This window comes from Zootoca vivipara, chromosome 1 (assembly GCF_963506605.1).
Source record: "Zootoca vivipara chromosome 1, rZooViv1.1, whole genome shotgun sequence".
In the NCBI taxonomy this organism is placed as follows: domain Eukaryota; kingdom Metazoa; phylum Chordata; class Lepidosauria; order Squamata; family Lacertidae; genus Zootoca; species Zootoca vivipara.
In genome coordinates this window covers 98,533,785-98,558,992 of record NC_083276.1, presented here as the reverse complement: position 1 = coordinate 98,558,992, position 25,208 = coordinate 98,533,785, and the positions used below count along the sequence as shown (strand labels likewise).

General features: G+C 40.5%; 1 protein-coding gene across 1 annotated transcript in view; it reads left to right on the top strand.

Moving 5' to 3' along the window:
* LRP1B (LDL receptor related protein 1B) overlaps positions 1–25,208 on the top strand; it is a 748,625-nt gene that overhangs the window by 436,839 nt on the left and 286,578 nt on the right. The window contains exons 4-6 of the mRNA XM_060279545.1: positions 4,019–4,138; positions 4,862–4,990; positions 13,859–14,116. Of these exons, the coding sequence (XP_060135528.1) occupies positions 4,019–4,138; positions 4,862–4,990; positions 13,859–14,116 (507 nt within the window). The remainder of the gene's footprint in view (positions 1–4,018; positions 4,139–4,861; positions 4,991–13,858; positions 14,117–25,208) is intronic.

The window sequence follows — 25,208 nt, the reverse complement described above, 5'->3', positions numbered from 1 at the left end:
TTTTATGTGTCACTGTTGGACTACAGTGGAAGCATCCGAATCACGGTCCATCAGTGAGGCTCTGCCCACTAGCAGGCCCCTGATTGGCCTGTTCAAATTAGAGATTTTAGTGGGCAATCCCACCCTGCAATGGGGCCAGCCAGAAAGATTTACAAGGCCAGCCAAGCCTGTGCATCCTGGCTACTAGAGATGACGGATGATCTGTGAGGGGCCACAGCCACCACCATCCCAGAAAAAGGGTAACTATCATGGTAACCCCTGTGGTATCTATGTGCAAGTGGAATTCTCAAGGTTTGGATCTAATACTAAACTGCAGTTCATGAAAAATGGAATTGAATGCTTCCGCTCTTCTCAGGGTTGTGCTGGTGGAGGAGATGGAATGGGAGAAACAAGTAAACAAAACTTGTTCATGCTATTCTGTCTGAACAAATCATTTGATCTGTCCATTATAAAAGATTTGTCACCCAACAACCTCACTGTAGTAGCTGACACCAGCTTTGCAAAACAGTTGGATGATACTCCAATATAGTATTGAAATGCGTTAACGTACCACAGATAAGCATACTATTTGGAGACAGACCATATACAAAGGCAAGCTCTTGCTTCACACTCACTCTGTTATTGGAGGGTTAATAAGGGATAGTAATTAGCTGGAATTACTGTGTTATGAGTGGATTTCTTTCTCTGAAAATTCATTGTGTGTAGGAGGTGGGTAGGAGGGCAATAAGTTTATTAGTCATTGCTAAAGAGATGAATGAACAGCAAACTGCTGATTGGCAAGGTTTTCATTTCTTGTTTTCATTTTTTTAAAATCAAAAACCCAGAGAGAGGTTGTCTTAAATCAATAAAGACTTTTTTGTGTGAGAGGTGGTTCGCTGAGTTGAGGATAAGACAGCGAGAACTTGACTGACAAATGAAATTGCAAGATCTTTTAATTAGGAACACAGCTGAGTGAAAGTCAGAGGTTCCTGATGGGTTTTAACTGAGGAATTGTGCCAAGCATGCAAAACAGTTCCTGGAATAATACAAAAGCTTCTGCAACCTCACGCCTCAGGCAGTTGTAGCCATAAGACTAAATGAATGGCCATTAGCTTGAAAAATGTGAGAGCTCTTCTAGATCAGACCAGGGGCCCATCTAGTTCATCATCGTGATTTCTGTCACTGACTAGCCAGATTGTTCCAGGCAGTCAACAAGTACGGCATGAAGGCAAACAACCTTTCCCTTTGTTCAATCCCCCCCCCCTGTCGACACTTCCCCATTGACTACTTTTGATCCTAGATGTTCCATATAGCTATCATTGTATGTACTAACAGTAATGCTAGTTCTCTAGGTTCTTCTGTATGTACAAGAGTGAGGCATTAGCAGGTGCACCGAGTTGGGTCCCACATTTTTGGGGGGAGGCAGCTGTTGCGTGTGCATGGTGTCACATGTGTGACACCCCGCCCCACCCCTTCAGGCCACGCCTGCCTGAATGCTCTTGCAGGTCCCACTTGTCAGGGCCAATTGCTGTTTATTTGGGGCACATACACTCCACAATTCTGCCAATCATTTTTCAAAGCCATTTAAAGTCACTTGCCGTCACCACATCCCATAGTAGCATATTCCACAAATGAACAAAGCATTGTGTGAAGACACTTTTGGGGGGGGGGCTGTCCTAAAGCTGCCGGCAATAAATTTCACTGAACGATGCTTAATTCTAACGTTGAAAGAAACAAAATCACTGGCTCTTCACCTAAGGACGGATGGAAACATGATTTCACATGGAGTTCAATTTTATCCTGCTACTTCCTTTGGTGAAACTGTAGATAAACTGTGGCCACTCCTCTAGCAGCATTCCAAGGCAGGCATAGACAAACCCGACCCTCCAAATGTTTTGGGACTACAACCCCCATCATCCCTAGCTAACAGGACCAGCGGTCAGGGATGTTGGGAGTTGTAGTCACAAAACATCTGGAGGGTCAAGTTTGCCTATGCCTGTTCCAAGGGATAGAATCATGCTTTGACTTTCAGCCAGAACCAGTGTGCAGTAAAGGGGGAAGTTTTGCAGGCCTAAGACTTTCCCTAGAAAGGTGAAAGGCCTTGTCACAGGTGATACCTTTATTCAAGTAGCCAGCTAGAAAGAACTGGATATTACTGTGTTGCATATTTGTTACATGAGGCAAAGTAGGCCTGGAGCCGTGATCAAAGATAAAAATGCAATAGAAAAGGCAGACAGGTCTACGTGTTTTCCACTTCTTTAAACCATGTTCATAAAAGTTTTAAAACCATTTGTTGTTAAACAGCAAACTTGAAGAGTGTATCTCTTGTTCAGACATGAATCTTTTGGTTTTCCTCATATTGGTGTTGCGTTTAAGGAGAAACATGCTTTGTTCTTCAGTTCAAGATATACCTGACAAAGATGTTTAGAGTTTACTAACCCTTGGGAAAGTTTCACTTCCTTTGTACCTTAGAAGGCCGACACACATTTCACTTCAAATCTGACTTACGCAATACATTGATTGTAATTCTAAGAAGAACATAAGTGGCCAGGAACAAGTAATGAACACAATACTGTTTAAGGAAGTGCTATATGCCTGGCATGCCTTGCCTTGTTGCCAGTAAAAGGGAATTGCTTCCGTGACAAATTTAATAAGTGTCATTGAAGCAATTCCCTTTTGCAGCCAGCAAATGTGTATAGACTAGAAAGAGTACACTTGTTGAATGTCACATGTGAATAACACATGTACAGCTAAATGGTTGTATAGGCATGTACACAAACTGTACACCTGTTGAATGTAGCATACAAACTCCCCTAAAGTCACTCCCATTTTAAAGCAGTTTTTTAATATTTGCCTTTGCCTTACTTGCTGGAATTGCAAGCTAAATTATCTTTGCCCCATAGTGTTAAAGTTGTTAATGCTTGCTGACATGAAGGGGAAGCAGGAGCTGGAGGCCATGTGTAATATATGCACCTGTGAGATGACAGAATACTTGTATCAGTGAAGAGAGGAATGCAGGAAGCTTGGAAAGGGCAAAACCTAGGGAGAAATTTGGTTTCGGGAGCAGCTGAAAGGAGACATGGGGGGAAAAAGAAAGAAGAGAAGCAAGAAGATAATCAGCAAAAGAAAAGGCAAAGCAGAAACAAAGCAATAGGAATTGAAATACCTGACAAAAACTGCTCTTCAACTAGTGACAGTTAACTGACTAATAACCAAGTTATAAACCTCACTGAAACTGTGCTGCAATTGCCTTGCTCCCCATTTACGGGGAGAATTTAGAACTTGTGACAGGCTAAATAGATAATCTGGCGGGAAGATCTTCAGTTTGGTTTGATTTATTGCTGCCCTTCTACCCTGGTAGTGGCAGCGCTGCCAATACCACCAATTAGGAGCTGGGAATTCAATTTATAATTAGCACCAAGTGATCATCTGGCTTCTTTTTCACCAGCTTGAAAGTTCTTCACCTTGTCTGTATAATATGAAGAGATGTTTAAGAACTGGTGGATTTAGATGTAGAAATTACATTTAAAAAAAAATCCCTGTCACGGGATTTCTGTTCAGGAATGTAGTTGAGGGTAGATTAAAAGGAATACCAATCCATCTTGCTTAGGGGCATTATTGTAAGAGTCAAGAAATGCCCACAGTTCCTCATGAGTTGAAGGACTCCCAGAAATTTGGAACACACACACACACACACACACACACACACACACACCCCTACACCTACCTGAGGTTAGCAAGGGTTTCCTATTCTAAAACCAATGCAGCTCCAAAGAACAACCTGCTCTCTTGCATTCCCCGTGTTTCAGGTTAAGGCTTTAAGGGTGGAAAAGGCAAAACTTTGATCTGTGAACTTATTAACTTGCCTCAGGAAAACTGTGTTAGCTAGAGACTCAAGTTCATGAATGTCAGAGTCGGGGTCTTTCCATTCTGGCCTGCCTCTGGTGGTGTAAATGCATTTACTTTAACAAGAATGTTACTGTAGTAATAATATGAAATATGCTCACTTTGATAACATTTTACTCTCTATCTTTTGCAGAAATGCAACCAAAATGTCAACAAATGCGGTGCCAGTACAAATGTGCTATATCCAGGAACAGAACTGGATGCTACTGTGAGAAAGGATATGAACTTGGCATCAATGGGAAAACGTGCCAAGGTACACCAACCATTCTGTCATTATTTTTAAACCCTCGAGCTCAATGAACTACTTTGGTGGGGTTTCATCTTGATTTCAGGAGATCTTGGAGAGGTTGCATATGATTTTTAATGTATAGTTGTCTGAAGTATCACCACCTTGAAATAGTAAGATATTTGTGATAGAACAGGATAGCATTTCAGTCCTGGTCATGGATGAGTGAGAAAATAGCCAATGGTCAAACAGGACATTGCTTTTATGCAAGGGTCCTAAAAAAGGTCAAAATGTCGAAATCAGTGCTGTCACTCTTCAGATTAGCAAGATCCTTTGTCAAGGAGTGAGAGAAATGGAATGTCATTGCTGCTTAGCCAAGATCATCCGACTTAACAGAGCAGAACAGAGGGGTGAGATTGGCAGATCATGGGGAAAAGAGAACATTGAAACCCTGAAAACATATTAGAGTGCAGTCACAGAAATGCTGGAAGGAAGCTGAAAGTCATCCTGCTTTTAACTAGGATGTGAACTTTTGCATCAACTTTCACACATTTACTGGGTAGCCCTCAGATAGTCAGACCATCTTTTCAGACAGCTAATGTCCCAGATTTCAGCTGTACCATATGACTTGAGACTCAAGAAGATACAGGAAAGAAAGCTTGACGTTTAGACAAAAGGAAGGGGGCTTTGTATGTAAATCTCTCATTCTAACACTTGTTTATAATCAAACCATTTTGATGTTCCCATCAGATGTAAATGAATGCAGCCTGTATGGGGTCTGTAGCCAATCTTGCGAAAATTCAGATGGCTCGTATGCTTGCAGCTGTGTGGAAGGTTATCTTCTTCAGCCAGACAAAAAATCTTGCAAAGTTAAAAGAGGTAAGGAGAAACCATTGTCACCTATGTAGTTCTTTCCCCCAGCTCTTTCATATTTATCTTGATTTTCAGTAGATAAAACTTATTGCCTTAGTAAATGTGATAGATTATGCCAAAGTATGAATGAAATTTCTTTCATTTTTACATTTTATGTAGTTGGAAAACCAGAACAGAACCCTCAAGGTGTCAAGAGTTCAAACCCCTTGCAGATCGAAAACTAACACATCAGCAGAAAGCTGGATTAAAACCTTTCCCGAAGTATTATATGGTAGTCTTTATATTAGTCAAAAACATTTGAAAAAGTTTAATGCGAGTGGACAGCTCCATTCAGTCAAGGTTAATTCAGTCAGTTCTATCCTTCAACTATATCTCATCTGATTCTCTCCCACATATAGATGAGTATTTATAATAATTTAAGTCCACCTTAAATGAATCTATCAGGAAGTAATTATTCCCTTTGGATGTTAGACCTGAGACTCTGCCTTGCTCCTAGCAACATCCCATGAGAATCAATTTAATGATATTAATACTATGCCTTATTAGATAATTAATGCATATTTTCATTAGCAATAATAAACTAAGCATTTAAGGGAATTAGCAAGTTTGGTTTAATGAAGTCAAATTGAAGAAAGGATTTCCCTAGTCAATGTGTTGACTCTACAGCCTATTTTTCCCCTGCAATCTGTTCACCATCAGCATGCATAATGACATACAAGGCACTCTGCCTTACTGTGAAAAAGAGAAGAAAAAGAAATTGGCATGTAAAAGGAGACCACCCTTCTCCATGGTGCAAATGAAAAACAAAATAAATGTTTTTTATTTTTATTAGGTTGCCTTCATATACTTTTACAATGGAGTAAGTCCCATTGAATTAACTAACTTCTGAGTAGACACATATGGTGTTGCACTGTTTTTTATGGACATATAGAGGGGTTTATTGGATGGTCTTCATACTGTTACATAAATTTATTATACTGAAACTAAAGTAAACATAGGATCATGAAGCTATGAGCAGTACACACAAATAAAGGCATTTTTAAGCCCAAGAAATAAACCACAGCAATGGATTTGAAATATAGTAATATAATACAAACTAAGATTATGCAGCAAAAATCAATTTCAATATTTCTTTTCACTTGTCATTCATCATGAATGTCATTTTAGTGAGATTTGGCAGGTGTCATTGCTGATACTGTACTCACAACTGCCAATTAACTACAGATAAACACTTTTAAAACTTTAACCTGGTTTTTTTCTGTTATGAAATAAGTATTTGTCAGTATTTGGGTAGATACCTATGTACCCTTACCTGGGACTAAACTCTACTTGTGATTAACATATGTTGGATTACAGCATTCATCAGATTAGGCCAGCCACAAATTGAAAGTATATTCAGCAAACTTCTTAAGTTTGCGAGCCTAGGAAACTTTACACCATCCCTGTTTTGTTTTACTCCCATACCATTCGTTTTTGTTTTTATTTCTTTTCTTTTTGGTGCAGCCCATCTATATATTTTGCATTTCCTATTATTCAGTGGTACCAGACAGGTACTTCCTTTGGGTTGCAGATAAATACAACTAAAACAGTAGTAACTAGCCCTGCCTGGTTAGTAGTGTACAGTGTCAATGTAGGGCTTTGCTCTGGCCATACAGTTCTATGTTTTATGACAGAAAAATCTTCCTTTGCTCTTCCTTCCCTGTTTCCTTGTAAGCAAGGGACTTTGCTGGAAGGAAAATGTCCGCTATATGAAGCTTTCTTTTTCATTTCATTTTGTTTGGCCTGCCTTAGCAGCTGTTCCTGCCCTTCATTGCCTCTACATCCCTCCCATAGATGGGAGAGCTCTCAGCTAAGGAAATGTAGAGCCTGGAATTAATTACGTGTTCCTTTCCCCCTCAAGGGCCCAGAATCTTGGCAGTATTCTATCAGCCAAAATGACCAGAACTCTGCATCACTAAGCTGCTTTTTGAAAAAAATGCATATAGTGGCACTAAATCACTGGGGCTTGCTGTTTGATAGCCAAAAAATGTCTATGTTGGATATTCACGTAGACAGGGTCAGTTTCTTTTTTTTTTTACTTCAGGTGTTGCTGAACTAGAGCTCCCATTATCCCTGACCATTGGCCACACTGGCTTGGGCTGATGGGAGTTGGAGTCCAACAACACTCCTAGCCCTGCTTTCTGGTATCAGTGGATGTGGTTGCACAAGAGGAGCCTTTTCCAACTCTGAAGAAAGATTGCAATACAATACTTATTCAGATGAAGTGCCATGTTTTTATTATATTCCCATAGAATTTTCAGTGGCAGCCATTTTATTCTAATAGCTAGATACCGGTATTAATCAGTCGATTCTCTAAATCAGCAGTGGGCAACCTCAAGGCTTATTTAAACCTGGCAGCCGATCCTAATTTATTATTTTACCTGTGGGGCTGTTTCCCCCCCCCCCAAGCCACACCCACCTTTGATGCCACTTATGATGTCAGGTATGGGGCAGGTAAAGATGTGACTGCAAAGGAACAGTCAGGAATCTTAAAATGCACTCCTGACTTTTTATTGGCTAGTGGGGCTTGTACTTGGTGCCTTTTAAATTTGGCACCCAATGCAAGCACTAAGAGAAGCCCATCTCTGCTGAAAGCAGGGCTTGGAGTCTTATGCTGATCAGCAGTAACTTCAAACCTCACTGGGATCAGCTACACTTTAGAATTTTCAATCAGGAACTTGGGGGTGGAGCTTGCCAAAGTTGAGCCTGACAACATTGCCAGCTAGCTGATCGGCTTGTTCAATCAAGACCATTGCCCACAATCAATCCACTGGAGACATCATTTTAAACATGATGTTATTTCCCCCTACCCTCTAAGGCAGATTTTCAGGGGACATAAGAGGTCTCCAAGAGGGAATATGTGAAAGTTACCTGTTTGCCTTCAACAAGAGAAACATTCTGAGTGGGGGGTTTCATTCATGAGTATATTTTTCTATATATAGTGTCTGTTCAGCTTCTGTTTGTGCCAGCAGCGGCAGACCCTGGAGTCTCCAATTTCAGTGGTGCCCTGTGTGACATCAAAATCTAGTGCCACCCCTCCCACCTTTTGCTTTCCATTGGACTTCATGGCTGTGGTGCCTGCTGTGGCACCCCAGAAGCTCCATACCCTGGGCAGCCGAACTAGTCGAACTCCCCTAGATCTGCATTTGCTGCCAGTACCTTATGAATGTCAAGCCAGTCTGAGCTTAACTAAACCTGCATCCTATGAGTCCTATTTCTCTCAGTTTTACTCTTGAGTGGTATCCCTCGACCAATTAGAATTCATTCAGGGTGGTTTCAACCTCTCACACTGCTGGTGATGCTGCGTTCTATTCTGACAGAAGGATGCTTAGCCAACATACCACTTCCAAGACTGGGCAAGAAGCAGCACAGGAAAAGTTGATATATTGGAACCATGATCTGGTTGTTTAGGTTTTGTGTTGTGCTGGGGTAAAAGGGCTTCCTGTCTTGCAGTGCAGCACAGAAGAGCTCTCACCTGCCCATAACTTGTCTGCCCTTTCCCAGCTGTTTCTGCCCCTTAACTTCCCTGTTTCTCCCTTTCCCTTCGCCTTACTCTTTCTCCCCACTTCACTACTTAAGTTCTGTCTCTGTATGTGGCACGTGTGCTCTGCCTTCCTCCAGCTTTGATTGCTGTTAGTTGCCCTGCCCTCTGCCTTGCCCTTCACCTCACCAGTCCTAGTGGACAGTGGCCATCATTGGCTTAAAAAAAAATCAAGTTCCAAAATGAGATTTGAAATTAGATGCTGAAATAGCTGCCATAAAGTTGTGATCAGCTTTCTTACAATCCTTTTATGTCTACTTTTTCTTTTGAAAAGCCCCCCCCCAATATCTAGTTGATAACTAGACTGCAGGCCTGCTCCTTGATAATCATCCATTTAGCTTACTGGAATCAATTGGACTCATATTTGCATTACTGAGAGAAGGCCAGAGCTCCTAGTTAAGGGGTGGGGGGAATGAAATAGAGTTTTGCTGAAGATTCAGAACCTTTATTCTTCTTCGCAAGGCTTTCACAACTATATTAGTGTCAATGCAAGAAAAAGAATATCAAAAAAAGGGTCCTTAAATTTTTAGCTTCTGGAAAAGCTCATGCAAGGTTATATTTCTCATTTATAGCAGATCTATGGGGAAAAATAGACTTTAATGAAAGGAATAGAGCCTTACTATGATCAAAAGGTGTCTGCTCTGCACAGTCTTTAATGTGTATGTTTTTCTACTCTTCTAAAAAATTATTCAGAACAAATTGACAATGCTCATGTGAGAAACTCACTAAATTAAATTAAAGTTTTAGGATTTCAAATGTGCACCGCTCTTTTTTCAGGCATATAATTGTGAAATATATTTCTGCTCTTGTTTTCTTTCAAATACTGTACTTCATGCATTCTTTTCCACCTGCCTTTTGTCTCAGTCCTAGCAAATTTCCAGATCCTATTGAATCATCTGTTATAAAGCTTGTTTTTAATATAGCAAGATGATTCAAAGTGGATTGTAATTTTTCCCAGTGTTTTTTCTGTCTTTCCTTTGTAAAAGATGTTCTATAAGGTAAGCTTATCCTCTAATACTCTGAAGATTTTCTTCAGCAATAGAGTTGCAGCTGATGGTGGCAGCGTAGCAGGGGAGACTTTGGTTTCTTGTGTGTTGTGACACTGTTTATTGATCTGTGGTTCAAGTAAAAAGCAGATAGGAAGAGAAGAGAATACAAGTCTTTCATCATCTTAACCACAGTCAAGGAGCAAACTAACTACCTTTTGAGAAAGAGAGATATAATTAAGGACTTTTTTATATACGTGGGTTAGAGGTGTGCCATTCCATGTCTCATTAAAACACCAAATACAGCATCCTTATTTGAACAGTTTAAAACTAATTTGGCCTAATTATAGTCTTGTTGTCACTAGAATATTGCTTTCCTTACAGCCTTTCAAATACAGCAGATCCGCATATATGTTCAAAACACTGCAAAAATGCTTAGATTGTGTGCTTTTCTTTGTTTATCTCTAGCTGTTGTGGACCTGAGATCTTGTATACACTTGAGATTTGGAATATAATGTAGTGTAGGGAAAAATAACAGAAGGCTTTTAGAAAGATCAGAGGCCACTAGAGAGAGAACAGGACCACAGCAAGTCATTTTGAAACAAGCTCTGAGGATAGCTCAGTGAGTAGAGCATGAGACTTTATCTCAGAGTCACTGGTTAAAGCCCCATGTTGAGTGAAATATTCCTGCATTGCAGGGGGTTGGACTAGATGTCCCTCATGGCCCCTTCCAACTCTACAAATCTGTGATTCTTTGAAGAGAAGGGTAACATAAGGCAAGCAAAAATAGGTAGTAAAAGCAGGACACTTATACAATTGACAAGGATGTTCTACTACACAAGCCCCGGTGAATGAATAAGAACTATAGAACGAAAGTGTCTGCTGGTGGCTTGTTCCTACTTTAGGTGAGTCTTGCCATAGAGGATATGTAAAGAGAGGAGGCACCAGTTTACATTATCTTCTGTATGATTTGTTATGTGGAAAACCCAGTGCAAAAAGAACTTATAAACGCCCTACCTTCCATGCGTATGAAGTTGTGGGATTTCAACTGACCAGCTGTCAACCACGTAAAGTTGAATCTGCACAATGCAAGTGAGCTGTGAGTTACCTGCATTATCTAAACTTGTCCAGCAAATTGTGTATTGCATAAAACATTTAAAATGTAATGCATATAGTTTAGGGTTTCTTCCAACAAGCTGGTCTACACAATGCATGACTTATGACTATTGCAGTTAAGACCTGTTTTAGAAGCTAGCACAGGCATCCCCAAATTGCGGCCCTCCAGATGTTTTGGCCTACAACTCCCATGATCCCTAGCTAACAGGACCAGTGGTCGGGGAAGATGGGAATTGTAGTCCAAAACCTCTGGAGGGCCGAAGTTTGGGGATGCCTGAGCTAGCATAATGTGCTCCAGATGTTGAGGACTATCATCCCTGACCATTGGGCATGCTGGCTGGGGCAATGGAAGTTGGAGTCCAGAACATTAGGAGGACACAACATTGGCTACTCCTGCCTTAGAGCTATAAACACTTGGGTTGTGAATATAGCAATTTGTTTATTTTATTCAAAACAAAATACTTAGATCTTTCATCCAGACGGCAGTGTATCATTGATATAAACCAAAGATGAGTAAAGTAATATAGTCAAATGACAACAAAATAGTAGGGCTGAATAAGGACATAAAGAGAATAACTGGTCTGCTATCCCAACCAAACACCTTCCAAAATAGCATTAACATTAACATCCTTTCAAAACTTATATTTTAATACCTATTTACTGTGAACACTCTCACATTTAAATACCTGGAATAGTTGCATCCTGTAAGTACATACAACTTCCTGCAGTTTTCTGAAAATTCATGAGCAGTTGCAACAAGTGAATGTCATGAAGCTAATCAAAGTGAATCAGAATGGAAGACAAATCTGGTTGTTTTCTTCCAGAGGCAAGCAAATCTCTACAGCGAATTGTCATTGCTTATCTGTTCCAGTTTAGGATATTGTCAGTCTTGTTGTTTTAAATGATGGTCCTAAGGAGGATGGCAATTTGCCAGACCTCTCCAGGAGGAATATGAGTTAACACGTATAGATTAGGTGTCAACATGTGACTGACACAACCTCTAATGATGTGAATTATTATTTAGTTCCAGTTTTATGAAGTTTGTGTTGGTGTGTGGCCTTACTGCATGATATTCTCCTGAGATAAATTCTAGTTCAGGGGTGGGAGTGTTCCGAACATAGACTTTTATATTCTAAATCACAAGCCTGTTGTCTTCACCTTTGTTTTCACCAACTATGAACAGCACTTAAAAAAAATATCAGTTACTGCAGTTCAATATTGAATATACCATTTCCCTTGTCATAAATATACCTGGGACGATGTGCAAACCCCTCTTTGGGAGGTATCGTTCAGTACCATTATCCAATATGAATTTCTTGGACACACTGCCATACATTTTCATCATTATACAAAAAGAGTACAGCAATCATTCTTGAATTTCATTTATTTTTATTTTCCCTCAACTTTCAATACTAGTTTGTTGCTGCAAATGTTCATTTTTAGTTTTATGCCTAAGAAAGATTATTGCATCCTTTTAGAGCCTACATTTTTAAAAACAAAATACTATATTTTCAGTGTCGAACTGGAGTCTGTGTTGTATAAAAGCTAGATAAGTTTCTATATCAGAAAACCAGATTCATATGCCTTCTTAGTTTATAATCTAACATTTTTAGCCTAACTTAATCTGACTTTATCAGGGTAATTCCAGTTCAAATCTTCACAAATTAATCTGTTAGGAGATCTGAGGAGATAAGCGAATATATATATAGGGTAAGGTGGCCTGACTTCCTAACTCACATACCCTCCAACATTTCTCTGAGGAAAATAGGGCAATCCAGTGCTATTTTTCTAGAAAAAAGATGCTAGAACTCAGCATGAATGCATCCCTCATTCTCTTAGATGACAATCGTGCCCACCTGAGAGGTGCTAGAACTGAGTTGTGGTGAGTTCTGACTGGGAAAAAAGCCCTGGGGACATCCTATTCCATTGTACTCCAACATTTCTCTGATGACAATAGGGGCATCCTAAGGAAAAGCGAGACATTCTAGGATCAAATAAGAAACCAAGATGGCTTCTGTCAATCCAGGACTGTCCCGTGGAGGGTCTGAATTCAGCAGATCCATTCCCCAGTTCCAATAGTACACTTTTTAGGATGGACCAGCTGTCCTGGTGATGCCCAGAATAGGGAAGCTATGTTTTCCTCTGGGGTTTGAGGATTTTGGTGTCTGATAGTAGTTTCTTCAAGAACTTCTCTCAGCCTGTTCATTCCTGGGTGGAAGTTCAGACCAGATTTAGACTTCATACTGTTACAAAAGCCTAGCGCCCATCCCTCTCTCTGCCAAGCCATGGCAAGAGCGCATGGGATTTCAGGCACCCACACAGTGTCTATGTCCCTTGGAGAATAGAACACTGTGGACACACTCATGCATTAAGAAATAGGGGCTATTCGCCTATTTACACCCTCAGTCTGTATGGAGGGGGTCCTGATCTTGCAGCATGGCTCAGAGCACTGCAGGCAGTCCTTCCTTCACCCTCACCAAGATGGATCTCCCCCTTACTTACTTACTTCCTCCTCCCCCTTCTTCCCCCCAGAAGCACCTTGCCCTTCCCCAGAGCAATTACCCTGGCAACCTTTCCAACCCCTGTCCCTGTTCACACCTCAAAGCAGTTCTCTTGCACTGGCAGCACTTTCAATGGCTCTCTATTGTTCCCTTAACCTAGCTTGGTCAGGCTGATTTGCATAACCCAGCCCAGGAATTCCCAGTCTGGCGCAGCCCTGCACTTTGTCTTAACCCATCCCCCAGGAAATCAAAACCCTGACATTTATTAATTTATAGGTTTTGCCACATATCTCTAACAATACCTTTCTTTCTGTCGCTCTCCACAGCTAGCTTTCCACCTACTCTTTCCTGTCCAATTTGAGTACACTCATGGGTCCTTCTGAAGCAGGCAATAATGAGTTACTCATGCTCAAAGCAAAACTTAAAACTATGGCTTATTTAACACACACACACACACACATACCATGCTAAAATGGGCTACATCTTCACAACTTAATCTTAAATGTAAGGTGGCTGGTCATTACTTCTTCCAACACAATGAAAGTGGGATTAGCACTCCAGGTTGGAATCTATATTAACTGATATAATTCCTGAAAGGAATTGTTGGGTCTTGTCAGGGGATTGTTGCGGCTACTCCCAAGGTTAACCTTTCCCTTCTTTCCTTAACGTTTGTTCTGTTTATGTTTTTCAGATCCTAATGATTCGCCTCCAGTTCTTTTGATTGCAAGCTCTGATACTATTGAGGTCCTATATCTAAATGGAACTAAATCATCCCCCCTTGGCTTTGTGAGAGGAACTGGAATTCAAACATTGGATTTTATATACAACACAAACACAGTTTGTTGGATTGAATCAAGGGAATCTTCAAGTCAGCTGAAATGCGTTGAGACATCAAAAACTGGCATGCTAACAGATGAATGGATAATAAGCACTATTCCTTATCTTCACAGTAAGTATTTTTAAGTTTGAGAAAGTAACTCTAAGCAAAATGATAAGAGCCTCTGTTTTTTTCAGCAAACTTTCTTACAGGTTTAATGTTATTATACGAACGTTATTTAGGGTGGCATCTTATGGTAGTAATCAGGGGAGATAAGGCCATATAATTGTCATATCTAAAGCACTGCCCATGGAAACAATGTAAGCAGAGAGGTTTAGATGTGGTTAGGAACATCTCTAAATTTCTTCCCAGTTTGGGCGTGTGAGAGGGGAGGTTGGATGAATCCAAGCCATTTCCTGGATTTCCCTTTTTCGGCATATTGATGTCAGTGCTCCTTTTGTTGGGTCAGGATGTCAGAAGCTTCAGCAGTCATAGGGAAGGGAAATCTGACATTGGTTCTCCCTTTTCTTATATTGGCTCTGTGAAGTCAGAGTGGGCCATCCAACAAATCCCATTGCACCTGGGACTTCCTCACAGGTGACACCCTTCTTTATCTTCCTTCATAAATCTGGGTGTGTTTTTTTGTTTTTTTTACTGAAGTCTTAGAATATGGCAATGTACAAATTTAAATAAGCAAGCTGTGTAATGTTATTGGGTATAGATTTATTTTTTGTTTGGAAACAATGAACGCCTTTTAAAAATTGGGAGTGGATATGAACAATATTAGATTCTTTGTGTTTAGAGAAAAGGCAACTTGAGGCTTTTTGATTTGAAGACTGTAATGATGGCTATGAATTTGAACATTTATTCTTGGATTGAAAAGTTCACTATAAACAAGTGGAACGGAATTACTTTGAGCATAGCCAAGTTGTCATTGTGCAATTCTTCTGAGTCACTTTGAAAACAAAGTCATTTAATGCTTTGAAGGAATTTAATAAAGGCAGTAAGGCCATTAATGTATGAGAAGGTTGGGCTGTCCTGTCACCGTGTATAAGCTGTTCATTTTATCAATATGTCATAGAGCAGCTGGAGTTTGATGAGATGGTCTATGCATTTCACCATGACGGTTCTGGAGTTGATGCTAAAGTCTGAATATTCTTCGCATGCATAATTACATAAACACTCCATCACACCATATAAGCAAAAATAATGAACTAATTGGAGAGTGCTTGAATATTCGTCCCTGTATGTTGTTCCAGAGATGTCTTTCTGGGCTTTTCTTCAACTTGTTTTCAGACCATGCACCAGCATTTCCTTGCATTCTCCTCTCCACACCCCCATCAAAATAAAAATGGCAACCTTATTTCCATTGTGTTTCACTTTGAAAATCCATAATAATGGAAATTAAAGTAAGCAAAAAAAATCTTCCTCCTCTCTTTAATATGTACTCAGGTTTTGCTCATTCACAAAGGAAATTGATTATAAGCAAAAGAAAGACTGGTGAAAATGCACGTAATGAGCCATTGAGATCAAGAGTATGGCTCAATAACTGACACCTGAAAATGTTTAACAAAGCATGAATAGCCTGCATGTGCAATGCAGAGCTAAAATGAGTGCAAAATTGCCTCGTTATTTATCCTGAAACTTTCTCAATAACTGAACAACGGTCCATTTTCAAGCCCTGTAATATATATCTCTTTCCTGTAGAATCCTTAATGGGTGAAAACTAAAATCTGCCTGGTTAAATGGGAAAAGAAAGTGTGCAGTAATTTAACATCTTCAGTTAAAAGGAGACAAGCCCTTCCTAAGTGGTCACTTTCTACATCATATGAAATTGAATATCTTAGAAATAATGCAAATTGTTGTTCTGATTATCTGTTTTATTGCCAAGGGCAGCCCACCACGTGCATTCTGATTAAGTGTGGTGTTGCAGAAGTCAGTGAGACTTCAACGAAAGGTACACACCCTTTTATAAGTATATGAAACTATTGATTCCAATTTTTTAAAAAAGCAAAATTCTCATCAAGATTCATTATTATTATTATTATTATTATTATTATTATTATTATTATTTTATTTGTACCCCACCCACCTGGCTGGGTCTCCCCAGCCACTCTGGGCGGCTTCCAACAAAGATTTAAAATACATTAAAATGTCACACATTAAAAACTTCCCTGAACATTACGTAATAGCTGGCACTACTGCTAAGAGAACTGATGTATATAATTTCAGAATCCTGCTAAGTCTCAGATCTATGCCAAGGAACAGGCCATAGCAGCCTGAATGTTTGACAGTAGGCTAGGCTTAGGGTCAGCTGCATTATTTAGTTGTCTTTACTTTCTTTTTTTTGTATTTTATTTTATTTTATTGAAAGTTATATAGTGAATTAAAGTAAATGAGGAAAAAAGAGAAAGAAAAAAATACATAAAAAACAAAGCAAAGGAAAACAATAATAATGAAGTTAACAATAACATGTAATTAAGATTGAAGAACTATGTAGCATATATGTAAGTAGATACTTATTATTTCCCTCAAGTATACGTCAGTTAAGGAGTCAACTATGTTTTCAATAAATATGTTCCAAATATAATTAATTTTGTCCATATGTAATCTTTGTCTGAAAGCGGTCCGTTCATAGGTTGCAAGAGTTGTCATGTTGTCTATCCATTGATCAAAGGGAGCATATTTTTATCCTTCCAATGCCTTTTTGCAGCTGTAAGGGCACAGAGAATCCATTTACCTTGACCGGTTGTCAAGCTCCATATATTAGATACATAGCTCTAAATGATGAAACTTTTAACTCTTTCCCCACAATAGCATTTATACATCCTAGCATTTTCCCCTAAAAAATTGCAGACACTGAACACTTTATGAACATGTTTCAAAGAAGCATTTTCCATATTGCATCTCCAACAGCATGTTGTCATTTATATGGCACTGTGGGTTAAACCACAGAGTCTAGGGCTTGCTGATCAGCAGGCCGGCGGTTCGAATCCCTGCATCGGGGTGAGCTCTCGTTGCTCGGTCACAGCTCCTGCCCACCTAGCAGTTCGAAAGCACATCAAAGTGCAAGTAGATAAATAGGGACCGCTCCGGTGGGAAGGTAAACGGCGTTTCCGTGCGCTGCTCTGGTTCGCCAGAAGCAGCTTTGTCATGCTGGCCAGTTTGTCTGTGGACAAACGCCGGCTCCCTCAGCCTATAGAGCGAGATGAGCGCCGCAACCCCAGAGTCGGACACAACTGGACCTGATGGTCAGGGGCCCCTTTACCTTTTACCTTTAAGCAATCGTGGTGGAATCCAATAAACTCAAAAGAGAATCTTTTGTTGTATGAGACATAGTTTGAAATCTAATGACACATTAGAAATGGAGGCTAGTACATTATCCCATTGTTTAACTAAGATGGGGCTCATTAATTCTTTATTCCATTCATTTATCAAAGTCTGTGTGTCAAATTGATTATTAGACACTAATTAGCTATAAAAAGCAATAGCTTTTTTATATAGCCTCTAAGATTTTGGATAGTGTGTAAAACACAAAAGTTTTTCAGTTGAGAATGGTACATATGAGGCATTACCATGGTGAGAGGAAGGAATCTGTTTTGACCAGCAAAGTGGAATACAGTCTGCATGAGTGCAGATGCAGTTCTGGGGAGAGGGAGAGAGAGAGAGAGAGAGAGAGAGAGAGAGAGAGAGAGAGAGAGAGAGAGAGAGAGAGAGAGAGAGAGAGAGAGAGATTTAATGGGGAACAATGTACAATAACCAGGATCGGAACTGGAACTAAACCACCCTTTCCCAACCTGGTTCCCCCAAGATACTTTGAAGTAAACATGGCTAGGGCTGATGGGAGTTGTAGTTACATCTGGAAGGCACCAGGTTTCTAATCCAAACTAGCTGCCTTGGTAGAGGAGAATCTATAGGTCTGAAATGTGGGATACAAATGGAATGAATCATAGAATCATAGAGTTGGAAGAGACCACAAGGGCCATCCAGTCCAACCCCCTGCCGAGCAGGAAACACCATCAAAGCATTCTTGACATATGCCCGTCAAGCCTCTGCTTAAAGACCTCCAAAGAAGGAGACTCCACCACACTCCTTGGTAGCAAATTCCACTGCCGAACAGGTCTTACTGTCAGGAAGTTCTTCCTAATGTTTAGGTGGAATCTTCTTTCTTGTAGCTTGAATCCATTGCTCCGTGTCCGCTTCCCTGGAGCAGTAGAAAACAACCTTTCTCCCTCCTCTATATGACATCTTTTTATATATTTGAACATGGCTATCATATCACCCCTTAACCTTCTCTTCTCCAGGCTAAACATACCCAGCTCCCTAAGCCGTTCCTCATAAGGCATCGTTTCCAGGCCTTTGACCATTTTGGTTGCCCTCTTCTGGACACGTTCTAGCTTGTCAGTATCCTTCTTGAACTGTGGTGCCCAGAACTGGACACAATACTCCAGGTGAGGTCTGACCAGAGCAGAATACAGTGGTACTATTACTTCCCTTGATCTAGATGCTATATTCCTATTGATGCAGCCCAGAATAGCATTGGCTTTTTAAGCTAAATAATATATGAACAATTTACAGTAATTGCAAATATTTGCAACTTTGTATGTTTGCTATTTTGAATAACAGTCCTATACATGCAGTTTACTTAAGAGAGACAAGGGAGTATCCACAAAGCTCTTTGCTAAATTTCGAAGCAACTGTTGGGAAGGAAACCCTGTATAATTTCCATCACAATGTATCCAGATGCAATGCATATATTATTGAAAATAGCAGTGTGAAGAGGTGCAATGAGATTCACGCTCAGCTGATAGGCAGAGGCAGGGAATGACAGTAGCCAGTGCCAGGGCCAGCCAGAGTAGAGTTGAGAGCTTCTTTCATTCCAAGGAAATGTTGTTCCTATAGCCCCTACTCCCATGGTTCTTGGAAATTTAATAGGAGATGAAGTGGCTCGAATTTCTACACTTGCTCCACCCTCCATGTGAAGGAGAGCCAAAAGTGAGGGTGTGAATCACATCAACCTAAGTTTAATTCTTGTAACAACATTTATTTATTTTTTGCTATGACTGAATGCATAAAATTAAGTGCATTTCATTCCTTAGTAGCCAAGGAATAACTGTGCAATATTGGATAAGCTGCTTTAATTGGCTTATTAAATATTGCTGATGGATCAACAAGATGATCGTTATTGGATGCTTTTCTGCTGATAATGTTTACCCAGTTTTATTTTTATCTGATTGAGCATGCTTAATTGATGCCCACTGTTTTCTGTATTGCCACATCAGCATAAAATACTGTCGTACCCATTTGTAAAATGTTTCACATTGAAAGCTTCCAAAATAGACATCAATATTTTGGGGGTTTTCATCCATGTTTGAGAAGCTAAAAACTAGCACTAAATATTTAACGATAACCAGGAAATGCTGATTTCTGAGAAGAACATAGGTGAATTTAGGGAAAAGGAGAAAAAGTGCATTTTTAACACTATTGTAATTGCCACTTACTTGTGTATTGTAAATCTGTCCATACCTAAAAAAAACAACACAAAACATGTTTGTTCATTGTCTCTGTAAATAGAATGTGGTTTTAAGGCTTATGTGCATTTTAAAAGTCCTAATTTACGTAGGAGAATGCATTGCAATTCCAAGTAGTGTGAATCAATGTTGTTTGCTTAGCAAACCCCAGCCCCCAATGCCAACCTGGCATAATAAAGCCTGAAATATGAATTCCCTTTTAAGAAGCTGACTATAATAAATAGATTTTATATTATCCCTGGAGAAGCATATTTGAGGACCTGCACTCAGAGTATTAAAACATTCTACCTTTTTCCCCCTCAAGTCATTTTCTTAATAACTTTTTACTAGAAAGTCAATCCATATTTTATTAAAATATTGTATACAACTTAAAATTTTTAATTACCCACTGCTTAGCATCTTTATGGGATAACATAAAAATGGTAGCATTAATTTTGAAGAACAGAAGCTATTTTCCCCCCACTGAACTTCATGACATAGAGAAAAAAAAACAGAGTGTAAACTAGAATTCCAATGAGAATGTGGAGGGAGCTTACACAATGCCTTGCAAAGAGACAATTGGAAACAGCCAAAGCGTGTAGGGTAGCGTAATCATGCCATATATCCCCTTTAATAGCTTGGTTCACTAAACTCTGGGTACTTGATGGCACATCAATTGATGCTAAATTATGCTTTAATTTTAAGTTTAGCAGCAGATTACTTAACTACTTTGAAGTAAATAACCAGTTTTGATTTACTGTCTGCAAAGATTTATAGTACGCTTTTTGAATGTGTCGTTAAAAGAAAGAGAGTGTTACGGCTGTTGTACCTCTATAAATCTGCCGTCATTGTTCTCCAGAGGTGCCAAACAGCTGAGACCCTATTGCAAATTTACAATCATTTGGCAACACCACTAAAAATCAGTAAAGCAGAAATGGGAGATGGGACCACTTTCTGTTGTTACCCTTTGATTGTTCCTGAAATTGGCAGCAAAAACAGTCAGCTACTTAAAAAACAATCAAGGAAGACATAATTTCATTTGTAGTGGTCACAGATTACGAAAAATGAGTATTTTATAATATTTTGTTCCCTTTTTGGATGTGGTCAGTATGGAGCAATTTACAGCAAGAACAAATTAAGCAGCCTGCCTTAGTATTTTTTTAAAATCAGTGCTGTGCTATACGTATCTACTCAAAAGTAAATCCCATTTAGTTCAATGGGACTTCTTCCCAGGTAATTGTACAAGTTGAATAAGTCTGCTTTTAACTGCTTTTGGAAAAGTTTGCTTTAGAACAGAAGATGGAAGAGTAACTAAAAAAAAACTACGCTATATAGTCTAGAAAAGGGCAGGCACAAGTTAGCTTGCAGGGGTAGGAAATATAAGGATCAGGACCACCAGTCAGATCCAAGTCCCCACCCCTGAGATAAGTGATAAGAGGCAATGGATATATTTGTACTAACCCGAGTTTAGGTAAATAAAATAAATATGTTCTTTCTGTAAGATACATACATAAATACATATATGTGCATGTGCATAATAAGGGACATTTTGGAACTTTTAGATTTCCTAGAGTTAGATAAATATATGTTGGCAGTTGTTTATAGCAGTCTGAAAATAAAGACTTCATTAATCAGGACATGATGCAAACTTCAAAATTTGGAGCGAACAGAATGATATAACTCTATCCCATTGTTAAAACAAGACCAAATTAGATAGGTCCAAAGCTAATGAAGAAATGGGCTACCGGAATGTATTAGAGTTGGAATAGATTGACCCATGGATCTGTTTATTCTCAAACTGGTCCATGAGCTTCATTCATGGTGGCTTTTTTGTGCTGTGCAAGTGGAAAATAAGCCAAAGAGTCTCCAGAATTGGTGACAGCTAGGCACTATGGGCTGGAGATAGTTCCCAACCTTGCTGGAGATAATTGGAGACCTTGGCCAGTTATTGAAGGAGATGTCCTGATCCGGAATAAGAACTTTCCTAGGGTATGAAATTGTATTTATTTATTTATATTTATTAAATTTGTATACCACCCTTCATCTGGATATCACAGGTTGGTTCACATTAGAAAAATACAGAATAAAGACGCAAAATTCAAACAACAAAACAAAAGCAAAACACACCAATAATTACTCTCCCACAGACAGAGAATGTTAATCAGCCAAACGCTTGGTTGAAGAGAATGGCCACTTACAAGGGTGGGGGGTGGTTGTGGCCCGGTGCAGAGCTTCCCTCATCCCCTCGAAACCACGTCATCTTTGCTCCAGCTGTTGTCTCCTCTCCCCTGGCTGCTGCGGAGCCAGCTGGGTTCCCGCCAAACCCAGTTCAAATTTTGGCCAATCAATGGCAGCTGGGGTTGGGTGGGGCAATGGAATGGACCACACAGCAGGAGTCTTCACTCTGGTCTGCTCCACGAGTGCTTAAAGGGGCAGGCCGCCCTTTTTGCCTGGCGCCTAAAGGTATGTAACAAAGGTGCCTGGTGAGCCTCTTTGGAGAGAGCATTCCGCAAATGGGGAGCCACCGAAAAGGCCCCATTTTTTCTTGTTTGTGACTTGATATTGTCACAAACTTTATATGTTCAGACTTTAGATCAAACTAAAGGAGCTGGCAGCCACACTCTCAAGTTGCAGGTGATGCCCACTGGATTAGCACAAGTCATGGTGGGACTATTTCCGGGTCTGTGATACCAGAGAGAAACCATATTGTATGAAAACATTTATAATTATATATTGAGAACAGAATTTACTTTGCCACTGGCATAAACTTTACTTTTACTCCTACAATTCTGAACAATCCTCCAATCACTTGATGATATGCATCATATTTTTTTACATGAGAATATTGTTATAGAACCCTCTGTTGCTCTATGAAATCTATCTCAATTGACAGCAGGGTTGTGAATGTTATTTTCAGTTCCATGTTGAGGGTGCTAGTCTTTGGCTTTTGTTGAACCAGAAATCAACAACCCTAACAGGAAAGAGAAAATAAAATTCACAGCTCTTATTCCACTATAGAGCAATTTCACAAGGACTGATATGAAACTTCTTGAATTGGCATAAGATCTGTGAAAACCAAGCATCTTCACATGTTACAAACAAAACAAACTATATTTCCCTTGATAATTGCCATTTAGATTGCTCTTCTGGACATTTTTTAAATGGGTTTTTTGCCCTTGGCAGCTAAGACAAGGAGTAAAATATGCTAACTAGATCAATGCTCTGGAAGCTGAATATACTGTGATCCTTAAAATATATACAGGGGATTACCTGCTAGTAAAGAATTGTTACTATACTAATGAAGTGCTGTCAAAATCCTTTAGCATGTTAAGGGCATACTCCAGGCATGTGTTTATGGCTAGCACGTGTGCTACTGTACACAGGCGAAAAGAAATTGAAATACAGTGATACTATGTTATAGGGAGGAATGTACATTAGGGGCAATGTTTTCGAACACCATCTGGTAGTTATAGTTGGTTGTCAGTTCAATATGTTTAATTACTAAGGATGCTATGTTGATCTTACCAAAGGTGATATGGAGGCTTTTGCTATGGAAGGCATGCTGCAACATGTCAGGCCACAAGCAATACTATGTGGTGCAGAGAAGTCTGGATTGCTTGCTGCCTCATTAACAGTAGAACATGGAAAATGAGCTGTCCGGAGAACAGGAGGCAGGGGCGTAGGAAGGGGATGCAGTGGGGGGGGGGTTGCCCTGGGTGCCCTCACTGATGGGGGTGACATTTGCACGCCACCTGCCTGTGACTCCCAAGCCTACCCCAAGCCATCAGGGTAAGGGGGGAGCTGCACCGCTTTGCCTGCAGCATTCCCCCCTTCCCCCTTCATTTTGACAGCTTGGGGGAGTTGCGGGTGGGCAGTGCACCAAATGTCCACTATGCACGGCTCACTCCGCCCATGGCTGCAGGGCACGCACGCCACTCCAGTCACCCGAGTGGCTATCCTGCGCCTGGGAGGGCACCCTCTGTGCCATGCCTCCCTCGGGAGCATGCCCGCCCTGGGCAGCACAGGCATATGCTGCACCGCTGACAGTGATAATTCCTCCCGTCTCCCTCTTGTTGCCTGGTACTTCATTGGCAACAGTCCATAGACAGGTGTGTGTACAGTCATCAACACCCACTTTTGTAGCAGATTGGGAAATAGGGGAAAGGCGCAAGTTGGTGTACCCCCAGCCACCTCTTCTTACATCCTTACCCCCTCACTTGTATTTTCTTCCTCTCACACAGAGAGTCTCTATATGCCTTTTACTATAGGAGCATTTTTGTCTTGTTTTGGTCATTTTATACCACCCTTGTAGAGCCCATGTACCACACAGGGCAGCTAGTGAGATGTAGTTGCCCACCAGGGCACCTCTTCAGTGAAGGAAACCAGGGATGCATGGGAAAACGCTCTGATTTTGATTGGAGTAAACATGCTAGGGAAAAAGGATATTATTCGCTTGCTTGGTTGCTAGATTTGTATCCTGTCTTTGCATCAGATGGTGTTCCACTGTTTCTCCTATCAAACTTTGTCCTGCAGGCTCCCTACTAGTCTGCCTCCACCTATGTATTCAAAGGGATATCAGAGAGGGAGACTTACTACCAGGGACGGTGCTAGGGTTTTTTTGCGCCCTAGGCGAGATGACCTTCTGGCACCCCCCACATAAAAAATAATAAATTAATAAAAATAGAAAAAATAGAAGATAGAAAAATAGAAAAAGTAGAAAAAATAAAAATAGAAATGGAAAAAATAAAAAGTAGAAAAAATAAAAATAAAATAAAAAAGTAGAAAAAATAAAAATAAAATAAAAACAGCTGAGAGGCGCGGGGAGGTGGTCCCAGGCTCCCGCATGCCTCTGGAGCTTCGCGTGGGAGCGCGAGCCTGGGGCCACCTCACTGCGCCTGTCAGCTGTAGCCTGTAGAGCGGCTTCAGGCCGCTCTCCGGAGGTACGCGTACGCCTCGGGATAGCAGCCTGAAACCGCTCAGCACCGGCGGGCAGGCTGGCCATCGCCCCCTCCATTCTGGTGCCCTAGGCAGCTGCCTAGGTTGCCTGAATGGATGCGCCAGCCCTGCTTACATTACTTGATCTTTAAGTGGGTACCATTTACATGAATAGAGAACACAATTTTGTGATTCATCCAGAGGCACTAAAAAGGTAAAGGTGAAGGGACCCCTGACCATTAGGTCCAGTCGTGACCGACTCTGGGGTTGCACGCTCATCTCGCATTATTGGCCGAGGGAGCCAGCGTATAGCTTCCAGGTCATGTGGCTACCGTGACAAAGCCGCTTCTGGCAAACTAGAGCAGCACATGGAAACGCCGTTTACCTTCCCGCTGTAGCGGTTCCTATTTATCTACTTGCATTTTGATGTGCTTTCGAACTGCTAGGTTGGCAGGAGCTGGGACCAAGCAACGGGAGCTCACCCTGTCACAGGGATTCGAACCGCCGACCTTCTGATCAGCAAGCCCTAGGCTCAGTGGTTTAACCACAGCGCCACCTGGGTGTATTAAAATTGGACATGGCTGAATATGTTTCTTACTTGATCTTTAAGTGGGTACCATTTACACGAATAGAGAACACAATTTTGTGATTCATCCAGAGGCACTAAAAGCACTGTTAAAACACTGTTAATAAAAATTTAAGATTACAAGTTAATTAGTATGTACATAATTTGGCTCTAGTGTTACCACATAGGTCTAAAATGCAATGTGGAATTCTAA